Source organism: Myotis lucifugus, unplaced genomic scaffold (assembly GCF_000147115.1).
Source record: "Myotis lucifugus unplaced genomic scaffold, Myoluc2.0 scaffold_45, whole genome shotgun sequence".
Lineage (NCBI taxonomy): Eukaryota > Metazoa > Chordata > Mammalia > Chiroptera > Vespertilionidae > Myotis > Myotis lucifugus.
Window position 1 is genome coordinate 4,970,421 of NW_005871093.1, and position 11,563 is coordinate 4,981,983.

Consider the following 11,563-nt stretch of genomic DNA (forward strand, 5'->3'; position numbering starts at 1 on the left):
GGAGGGAGATCAATGTCTCTCATCGATGTTTCTATCTCTCCCTTCCTCTCTCTCTCAAAAATAAAAATAAATAAATATATAAATACCCCAAAAAACCTTAATTTGCCATTGTGAATAGTTCTCAAGCATCAACACCACCAGGAAACCCGGTAGAAATGCTAATAACAGGCCCCACCCGAGACCTGCAGAATCAGAAGGAGGAGCCAAGCAACTGGCCCTCCGGAGGATGCTGATGCTTACAGGAGTTTGAGAACCACTGGCTTCGAGGTTAAAATTCCGGCTGCCTAGTCAGGGGTCCTCAAACTATGGCCCACGGGCCACATGCAAATACAAATATTGTATTTGTTCCCGTTTTGGTTTTTTACTTCAAAATAAGATATGTGCAGTGCGCACAGGAATTTGTTCATAGTTTTTTTTTAAACTATAGTCCGGCCCTCCAATGGTCTGAGGGACAGTGAACTGGGCCCCTGTTTAAAAAGTTTGAGGACCCCTGCCCCTAGATTCAAATCTTGGAATCAAGAGTTACTTGACTGGGTAATCAAGAGTAAATTAATCAGCTTCTCTCTGCTTGTTCCTCATCTATAGAATGGAATTATGGAGTGGTTCTGAAGGTTAAATAAGAAAATATACAGTAAAAGCTTAAGAGCAGCCCTCACTGGTTTGGCTCAGTGGCTAGAGTATCAGCCTGCGAACTGAAGGGTCCCAGGTTCGATTCCGGTCAAGGGCATGTACCTTGGTTGCGGGCACATCCCCAGTAGGGAGTGTGCAGGAGGCAGCTAATCGATGTTTCTCTCTCATAGATGTTTCTAACTCTCTATCCCTCTCCCTTCCTCTCTGTAAAAAGTCAATAAAATATTTAAAAAAAAAAAAAGCTTAAGAGCAATTCCAGGCACATAAAAAAATATTCAAATGTTAGCTGTAGTCAAAGCACCTTGACAGTTGTAGACTGGAAGGGGAAGAAAGGCAGAAAAGCCTAATCCTTACCCATCTAGGAGTTTAATACCTAGTGACGAGGCCAGACACATGTAAACAGAAACAAACACACTCCTAGAGGAAATAAAGATGCCCTCCTAGGCGGGGCAATCAAGTTGACTGGGATACTGTTAAGAACAGCAAATTCTGACCGAACAATACAGGCTTTAAGCGAGAAGAGCCCGAAGAAAAGAAAAAAATCATTCCAGCCTACAAGATCCCAGAGGCAGGACAAAGGAAAGCACAGGCAGCAGACTACAGTGGCTAAAGAATGGACAAAACAAAAACATGTACAGTAGTCCCCCCCTTATCCACAGGAGGTTATGTTCCAAGACCACCAGTGGATGCCTGAAACCACAGATAGTACCAAACCCTGCACATACCATGTTTTTTTCTATACAGACATACCTTCCTGCTGAATCAACTCCTTCACCTCTGTGGGAGATGTGGCAGCAGCTTCTTCAACAGCAGGCGCTGCCCCTGCAGGAGCTCCTACATTTCTCAGCCCAAACCTATTCCTGAATCTGTGCAACCAGCCCTTACTTGCAGTAAATGGCTTGGTGTCCCTCCTCTCAGAGGACCCCTCGCTCAAGTCTTTGTACAGGCTCAGTGCTTTCTGGCGCAGCATGCTGCCATCCACTGGAACACATTTTCTGTTCATGTCTTCCACCCACAAACTTAATGCCTTTTCCATCTTAACTAAGCCGTTGTCGCGCACGGTAGCCGTAACTTTTGCAGTCTGAGGTGCAACCGCAAAGCTAGCACGGATTTCTCTTTCCTTCTTCACGATTTCACGGATAGAAGACTCGTTCTTACTGTAGATCTTAGCCACCTCGGCATAGGATTTTTTTTCTTTCCTTATCAAGTCAAGAATTTTCACCTTTTCGCTTAAAGGGAGCACTTGGCGGCTTCTCTTTGGCATCTCTGAATTGCCAGCATCACTACTCTTGCGCCTTGGGGCCATTATTAAGTATAAAAAAAAAAAAGAAAGAAAGAAAAGGTTACTTGAACACCAGCACTGAGATACCGAGACCGTCGATCTGATAAGGGAGACCGCTACAAAGTGACTCATGGGCGGGAGCCTCTAGCGTGGAGACGCTAGACAAAGCATTAGAAAGTGAGTTGTTAGGCAAAAGTTCATTTAGTCACGATTACCCTTGTCATCATTAAAAAAAATTTTGTTTGGGAGATAGTTCCCTGCTTCTGTGAATTTGTTTAAGGTTTCAGAGTGGAACTGTGCTCCTTCTTCATGAACGACTCCAACTTCTTTGATGTTGAAACAAGTTTCTAAAACTCTTAAATCCGAAGCAGTTTCTAAAACTTTAGCTGGTTTTGAATTGCCTCTAGACATAAACCTGGCCCTTTGGGGACAATGAACAGTACTGTATATAGAATGGTGTGTGGTTTAAATAGCAAGTGAAAGCCAAGCCTTTTTCTCAGTGTACTGATTGGTGTTGATGGGTGTAACCCTCAAATTTATGTCCATAACAGTGATTTACAACATTTTTCATCCCATGACATATATAAATTAATTACCAAAATTCTGCAGCACACCAAAAAAAACATACTTTTTTTTTTTGGTTAATCTGACCAAAAAAAATAGATATAATTTGATTCAGTCATACTGGATGGCTATGATGGTATTGGCTGTTGTCATTTTTTAATTTGACAATTTAAGGGAAAAGTTTCCTGGCTAAATAGTCAGGTATTAACATGTTTTTAAAATTGGCACACTAGTGTGACATAGCACACCAGTTGAAAATTGCTAGTCTCTAGTCATTAAATATGCTTTTCAGTCTTCCCTAAGGCCTGGCTCACTATCCTGGCTGTTATTGGTATACTTGTTGCTATTTGTTAGCCAATTTCTCCCTCACCTCATTGGTACAGATACTTTGTTCATTGTGATCCTGTTATAAGCCACTTTGGATACCATCTCTCAGCACAGCCACTTATTTTTTTCCACACAGGATTGAATTGATGTCTTTTGGGTTGAGCAACAAATGAAAAGGAAAATTATTGATTTGTGTTTAAGAATGGTATAGTATGGAATCCTCCTTTGTTTAAATCATATTCAACTTACTTTAGAATAGCGGTTCTCAACCTGTGGGTCGCAATCCCTTTGGGGGTCGAACGACCCTTTCACAGGGGTCGCCTAAGACCATCGAAAAACACATATATAATTACATATTGTTTTTGTGATTAATCACTATGCTTTAATTATGTTCAATTTGTAACAGTGAAATTGGGGGTCACCACAACATGAGGAACTGTACTAAAGGGTTACGGCATTAGGAAGGTTGAGAACCACTGCTTTAGAATACCATTCAACATAACAAGATATGTGTACCATGACTAAGATTGTAGGAAGAGCAAGTTCGCAGCTCTTTATTCATTCTCACTTCAGTGCACAGATAACAACAGGTGGCAGAATCTTGCATGTTATTTATTTCAAATTATTCCAAATATTTCTGTTGTTTATGTTTATTTTTTATTTATTATATCTTTATTGATTTCAGAGAGGAAGGGAGAAAGAGAGATAGAAACATCAATGATGAGAGAATCATTGATTGGCTACCTCCTGAATGCCCCCCACTGGGAATTGAGCCCACAATCCTGGCATGTGCCCTCACCGAGAATCAAACTGTGACCTCCTGATTCATAGGTCGACATTCAACCACTGAGCCATGCCAGCTGGGCTCTGTTGCTTATGTTTAACCTAGTGTATGTAATCCTGCAGATAAGTGTCTGTATAATATGACACTTCCATTCTATTGTATACTTGGGAATCAAAAGCCAAGTCCAACTAGTCGAGACCAGGCTAGAGATGAACTTAAATCAAATGTGAGCTCTCCCACCAATTCAAATTCATCTTCACATAGACTCTGAACTTAGTCTTGTTGACAGCTTTTAAAAAACAAGGTATCTGGGCCCTGGTTGGGTAGCTCAATTGGGATCCTTCCAATACACTAGGTTTGGGGTTTAATCCCCAGTCAGGACACATATAAGAAGCAACCAATGAATCCATAAATAAGTGGAACATTAAAATACCAACAGCATATTTCACAGACCTAGAACAAACTCTCCAAAAATTCATATGGAATAAAAAAAGACCCCGAATAGCAGCAACAATCCTGAGAAAGAAGAAAAAAGTTGGAGGGATCACAATACCAGATATCAAACTATATTACAAAGCCACTATTCTCAAAACTGCCTGGTACTGGCACAAGAACAGACATAGACCAATGGAACAGAACAGAGAACCCAGAAATCAACCCAAGCCATTATGCTCAATATTTGACAAAGAAGGCAAGAACATACAATGGAGTCAAGACAGTCTCATCAAAAAATGGTATTGGGAAAATTGGACAGATATATGCAAAAAAATGAAACTAGAACACCAACTTACACCATACACAAAAATAAACTCAAAATGGATAAAGGACTTAAATGTAAAACGGGAAACCATAAAAATCTTAGAAGAATCCATAGGCAACAAAATATCAGACATATGTTAAAGAAATATCTTCACCTGTACAACTCCTAAGACAATGGAAACTAAGAAGAAAATAAATGAGACTACATCAAAATAAAAAGCTTCTGCATAGCAAAAGAAACCATCAACAAAACAACTGCATGGGAGAACATATTTGCCAATGTTATCTCCGATAAGGATTTAATCTCCAAAATTTACAGGGAACTCATATAACTTAACAAAAGGAAGATAACGATCAATCAAAAAATGGGCAAAGGACCTAAATAGACACTTTTCGAAAGAGGACATATAGAAGGCCAAGAGACATATGAAAACATGCTCAAAGTCACTAATCATCCGAGAGATACAAATCAAAATGACAATGAGATACCATCTCACACCTGTCAGAATGGCTATCATCAACAGAACAGCAAATGACAAATGCTGGAGAGGATGCAGAGAAAAAGGAACCCTCAAATACTGCTGGTGGGAATGCAGACTGGTGCAGCCACTATGGTAAACAGTATGGAGTTTCCTCAAAAAATTAAAAATAGAACTCTCATTTGACCCAGTGATCCCACTTCTAGGAATATATCCCAAGAAGCCAGAAACACCAATCAGAAAGGATATATGCACCCCTATGTTCATAGCAGCACAATTTATAATAGCTAAGATTTGCAAACAGCCTAAGTGCCCATCAGTAGATGAGTGGATTAAAAAACAGTGGTACATCTACACCAAGCATGTCAAACTCAAAGGCTAACATGGGCCAAATAAACAAGATTTAAGTTTATGTGAGCTGCAAAAAAACAAAAGCTTCAATTTTCATAGAAACGTAGGTTTATTTCTATAGAGACATGCTGAATACAAAGGGCTGAAATAAATGAGTAATTGTTAACAAAATAATAGAACATTTAAATAAAAATTAATATTTTTTCTTGAACATTAACTTACCAGACACTGAATAACTGTACAAATTAATAAGCGTAATGCAAATAAACTTATTTTTCTTGTTCTCTGAAAGCGAAATATTTCCCATTGCGCACACTAAACAGGTCAGTACAAGACTAATGACATGGCAATTGGCTGCTAAAATATTTGCTGCTAGTATTAGTGAAGAGAAGTAGTGCGCCTGTGCATAAGGCGAGTAAGGAAAATGAATGCAACATGATTATAGTAATCAGTCATTAGCGAACATTGTAGTTCATTATTAATAACTAGTAGCCTGGTGCATGAATTCGTGTATATTGAAAGGATATTAATTAGAAGAAATATTTTAATATCGCTATTCGCCCTTTCTCTATAATAGAAGTGTCAACCAAATTCATGATCGACAATGACTGATAGAAACACACGCGTGCGATTGGTGCCAGGGAAAGCTTTATATATATAGATAACCTTGCTTAATTAGACCTGCTTTCTGATATAGCTAAACTTTTTCCAGCCCAGTGAAGCACCCCAACTTCTCTTTCACATAATTGTCAGCAACACAACAGTAAATATCAACACGAAGCACATTATTATTGTAGATCATGCAGGGAGAACAAAGGGTAAAATATTTAACTGTAGCAGTGTTTGACTATATTTTGCGCAGTGAGAAAACCTGAAGTCATTTTCAAGGTCTACCGTTTCTTACTTCTTTTCAGTCGGGTCAAGTTTCTAAGCTTTCTAAATCTCCATTTTCTGGCGAATGAAAAGAAAATAGGATTCCACAGAGTCTCCTATCTACCTACTCCAGGACTTCTGTGAGGATCAAATGAGATGAGGCACAGATAAACGCTTCACAGACATTTGGTTACAGTGTAAAATGTTTGCACCTGGCTATAAAACAAGTCATGTTCCTGGGCTGAAGAAATTCCAAGGAGGCTAGTCGTTGCTAGGGAGAGAAAGCCAGGCGTTGCTGCGTGACATCATTACCCGTTGCCCACAGCGACCGTTTCCAGGCGGGGCTGGGCTATGGGCCGCATTTTGTGCCATGGGGTCTCGGCAGCATCGGCTGCGATTTGGTGGGGTGTTGCCCCAGGGTGGTGGCAGGGCCTGTGTCCCACTTGGGGGAAGCCGAGTGTTGCTTTGTGGGCACCAGGTCAACAGTGCCATTTCTCTGTAAATGGCCAGTGCGCATCATGGCAGCTCCTGCATTGAGCGTCTGTCCCTTGGTGGTCAGTGCGCATCATAGCGACCAATCGAACAGTTGGACACTTAGCATATTAGCCTTTTATATATATAGAATATGTATACCAGGATATTGTAAAAATTAAGTTATGAAAATTTTTTAAAATATATTTTTATTGATTTCAGGGAGAAAGGGAGAGGAAGAAAGAGATAGAAACATCAATGATGAGAGAGAATCATTGATCGGCTGCCTCCTGCACGCTCCCCACTGGGGATTGAGCCTGCACCCAGGCATGCTCCCTCGATCAAAATCGAACGCAGGACCCTTTAGTCCGCAGGCCAATGCTCTATCCACTGAGCCAAACCAGCCAGGGCAAGTTACAAAATTTTTATTAAAATGTTTCTTGCATACCGTTATATTGGCTGGGCCACAAAAATATTCATTGTGGACCACAAGTTTGACATGCTTCATCTACACAATGGAATACTATGCTGCTGTAAAAAAGAAGGAATTCTTACCATTTGCAACAGCATGGATGGACCTGGAGAGCATTATGCTAAGCGAAATAAGCCAGTAGGAGAAAGATAAATATCACAGGATCCCATTCATTTGTGGAATATGATGAACAACATAAACTGATGAACAAAAATAGAGCCAGAAGTATCAAACAGACTGTCCAACCTAAGAGGGAAGTGGGGGGGTGGGGCGAGAGGGAGGGTAAGAGCTCAACCAAAGGACTTGCATACATGCATATGAGCATAACCAATGGACACAGACAGTAGGGGGGTGAGGGCATGTGCTAGGGTGTGGAAGCAGCTGGGGAGAGGTCAATGGGGGGAAAGGAAGACTTATGTAATACTTTAAACAATAAAGAATTTAAATTAAAAAATAATAATAAATAAGTAGAACAACTAACCGATGGATCTCTGGCTCTCTTTCTCTCTCTCTCTCTCTCTCTCTCTCTCTCTCTCTCTCTCTCTCTCGCCCCCACCCTCCCCATCTCTCATCAATAAATAAAATTTAAACTAAAAAACAACAACAACAAAAACCAAGGGTCCTGAAGAATAATTATCCTCTCCTTGGGTTTTCAATACTTGGTGTCAGGAGTGGACCTTCTCCATTATCATGTGACCCACCCAGAATAGGAACCCCTGACCACCCATTCTGACAGAACTACACCTACACCACTTGGTCAAGGTCATTGCTGTTGAGATCATTTATGGCAGTGCTCCTTTTAAAGATGCTCTTGCAAATCCAAACTGAATAATCTTTTTGCCACTCTGCCATATAGTTTAAATTGCCCAAAACCATAGTTGAGAAGCTCTTGGCACAATTATTTTTTGCAACACATCAGTATTTTGATAAATACTAAACAGAACTCTTTTTCCAACACTTCCTAATGCAGTCCCAATATGTTCTGAGTTCAATTTATTGGTTTTTCTTTATAGTATATATAATGTGATATAAAATATATATCATTTGTAAGATAGCAGTTTGATCTTTTAGATCAATGTTCCCAGTTAGGATTTGTATGCCTAATTTCCATCACATGGGTAAGGTTACAGTAACATCTTTGGCTGTTAAATAGTGTCTGGACTCCAGGAGGTAACATCTTTGTTATTATTACAAGGATGCTTTTTTAACCGATTACAAAACACTGTTTTTGAACAGTTTTTGTTTGGATAATAATATTCAGATCATATTTAGAATCCTGGATAAATGACCTCTTCCAAAGGTAGAGAGAAAATAAATCCAACTTATAATTTATTCATAATAATTAATAATGTAGAAGTGATCTAAATAGACCTTCCAGCTCTTACTATGCCTTTTGTGCAAATATCTGCCCTATGCAGTAAACCTAATCATTTAACACCAGTTGAAATAGTTTTATTTGTTGAGTTAACCAGATTTAGATGAACATTATTTCCTATTTAGTATTATGATTATATTTTTGTGATTGTTCTGTAACTTAATTTTTAAAAAGTAAAATCTCTGTAGTATTCTCTCTGCCTCCCTCAAGGATTTGGGGGATCAGATGATATGCAAATGAAAGTACTTTATAAACTCTTAATTAAATGTTATATAAATATTAGGTGTAATAAGTTAACATTCAAAACATTATTTATAAATATCTTATGAACAAAATGTCCATGTTTTGTTTCTTTTTCTTCTCCTTCTTCTCCTTTTTTCTTTTTTGTTAATCCTTACCCAAGGATATTTTTTGCATTGATTTTTTTTTTTAGAGAGAGTGGAAGGGAGGAAGGGGGAGCGAGAGAGAGAAAAACATCGATGTGAGAGAGACACATGGATTGGTTGCCTCCCAAACTCACCCCTACTGGGCTGGAAATAAAACCTGCAACCCAGGTACCTGCCCTTGACCTGTAATCAAACCCAAGCCACTGAGCCACACCAGCCAGGGCTCCATGTTTCATTTCTTTTTTAAAAATATATTTTTATTATTTCAGAGAGGAAGGGAGAGGGGGAGAGAGATAGAAACATCAATGATGAGAGAGAATCATCTATCGTTTGGCTGCCTCCTGCACTGGGGATCGAGCCCACAACCTGGGCATGTGCCCTTGGCTGGAATGGAACCTGGGACCCTTCAGTCCACAGGCCGACACTCTATCCACTGACCAAACCAGCTAGGGCTAACTAAAAAAATATCTTGCTCATTTTAAAATTTTACTTTAAACATTTTTCTTTTATTATTTCCAATATAAACTTAACGTTCTGTTTCTTTTCTTTTCTTTTTTTAAAAATCCTCAACCAAGGATATGTTTATTGATTTTAGGGAGAAGGGAGAGGGAGAGTAACATTGATGTGAGAGAGATGTGAGAGAGAAATATCAATTGTTGCCTCCCTGACAGGGAAATGAACCCACAACTTTCTTAGTGTAAGGGACAATGCTCCAACCCACTGAGCCACCCTGCAGGGGCAAAGTTCTGTTTCTTTATTCTTTTTTTTTTAATTAAAAATTTTTCCCAATTACAATTTTCACTTCAAAATTACTTTGTATTAGTTTCAGGTGTACAGCATAGTGGTTAGGCAATCATATACTTTACAAAGTGTGCCCCTCAATATTTCCAGTAGGTTTCTTGTTTTTGTATGTGTGTGTGTGTTTTTTTAAGAGTGAGGAAGACAGACACCCAGCCGGTGTGTGGCTCGGTGGTTGAGCATCTACCTATGAACCAGGAGGTCAGGGTTTGATTCCCAGTCAGGGCACACGCCCAGGTTGCAGACTCGGTCCCCAGTGTGGGGCATGCAGGAGGCAGCCGATCAATGATTTTCTCTCATCCCTTCCTCTCTGAAATCATAGAAATGAGTTCATGCTATGCATATTATTCTTTTTTAAAAAATATGTTTTTATTGATTTTAGAGAGAGGGGGAGAGAAATATGGATGAGAGAGAAACATCAACATCTATCAGCTGCCTCCTGGATGCCCCCCACTGGGGATGGAGCCAGCAACCCAGGCATGTACACTGACTGGGAATCTAACCGGTGACCTGCTGGTGCATGGGTCGATGCTCAACCACTGAGCTATACTGGCCGGGCTATGCATATTATACTTATCAGTTTCCTAATGATGGATATTTAGGTTGTTTTGCTGTAGGCAGCAGGAATGGCGCCAGGTGTTAGACCAGTGGGGTCAGACCAAATCTGGGTTTAGCAACCTTGGTACTTGGGTTCTGGCTAAGGAAGAATTCAGAGTCCAGACCCCAACTGTAAGAGAGCATTTATTGGGTAAATTACTGAGGTAGAAAAAGTAATTCACGGGAGAAATTGGTTTAGGAAACAAGTTATAGAGGTGAAGGAAGGGTCCTTGGAGCTTGGAAGTGAGGAAGCTAATGGTAACTTGCCTGGGGCAGGGAGGCGGAGAAGGGAAGGGAAAAGAAAGGCACAGGTGTGCTCCCTGGAGGGAGAGTGCAGTGGGTCCTTCCTTCTAAGGGTTTTAAGGGTGGAGATTTTAGGGGAGGTCCCAGGGGAAGATCTCAATAGAACATTCAGTAGCTTTCCAGGTGTGTCCATTTAGGGTTGTGGTCTCCACTGATGGATTTAAAAATATACTCATAAAAATGACCTTGGAGGAGGTCATTATTCCATGCAGCTGATCCTGACCTCTGCCATGGCTGATGTTGTTTGCTTATCTGGGCCTGGAGCTGAAATACACCTTGAGGCCTAGGTGTTATCTCTAGGAAGGAAAGGCCAGGGGGTCCAAACCTCATGACCAGGGATATGCTAGGGGAGGAAAAGTCACCCTGGGGGCAAGGTCCCCCCCCTACAATTGATTGTCCATTGCTAGGCACCTGAGGCTTTCCATCCTGGTGACCTTCTGTGCCTGGCCCATCATTCTTGCTCTGCTCATATCTGTCTAACTGCCTACAACAGTTTCTTCTATTTTTGCTACATTATTGCTTGGCATATTTTTATGAGTATTATTTTTAAAGTAAATTCTTAGTAAAATTATCACAAAGCATCTGTGCACCTAAAATGTTGATGCGCATTGCCAATTTACCCTCCAAAAAATTGCACCACTGTTAATTCTGGTGGAAAGCAGCATTTTTTAGCAGTTTTGATATACGTATTAGTTATGAAAAATTAGGTATCTTTTCACATTTTTATTATCCATTTGCATTTATGTTTCTGCAAACAATATTTCATTTTCACAATTAGGTCCTATGTGTGTGGTTTCCTATCTCTGTATAAGTCCTTATAAATGAAAGAAATCGCCTTTTGTTTGTTATGTTGTTACAAATATTTCCCTGGTTTGCCTTTTGACTGTGACATCTTTTTTTTTAAATATATTTTTATTGACTTCAGAGAGGAAGGGAGAGGGAGAAAGAGATAGAAACATCAATGATAAGAGAGAATCATTGATTGGCTGCCTCCTGCATGCTCCCTACTGGGGATTGAGCCTGCACCCTGGGTATGTGCCCTTGACTAGAATCGAACCTGGGACCCTTCAGTCCTCAGGCTGATGCTCTGTCCACTGAGCCAAACCAGCTAG

At 40.1% G+C, this 11,563-nt stretch overlaps 1 protein-coding gene across 1 annotated transcript; it reads right to left on the reverse strand.

Annotated features, from left to right (window-relative positions):
- Positions 1-905: 905 nt before the first annotated feature.
- LOC111825886 (tigger transposable element-derived protein 1-like) lies at positions 906-1,934 on the reverse strand. Its single transcript, XM_023753414.1, has 2 exons — positions 1,381-1,934; positions 906-946 (listed from the first exon to the last, which is right to left on the reverse strand). Exons 1-2 carry the CDS (start codon positions 1,892-1,894, stop codon positions 906-908), a joined length of 555 nt encoding a protein of 184 aa, XP_023609182.1. The 5' UTR covers positions 1,895-1,934.
- Between the last annotated feature and the right edge of the window lie 9,629 nt (positions 1,935-11,563).

Coding starts and splice junctions, on each gene's coding strand:
- LOC111825886 (XM_023753414.1), bottom strand. CDS start 1,894: ATGCCAAAGAGAAGCCGCCAAGTGCTCCCTTTAAGCGAAAAGGTGAAA. Junction 947..1,380: donor GGAGTTGATTCAGCAGGAAG/GTATGTCTGTAT, acceptor TTCCCCTTCCAG/TCTACAACTGTCAAGGTGCT.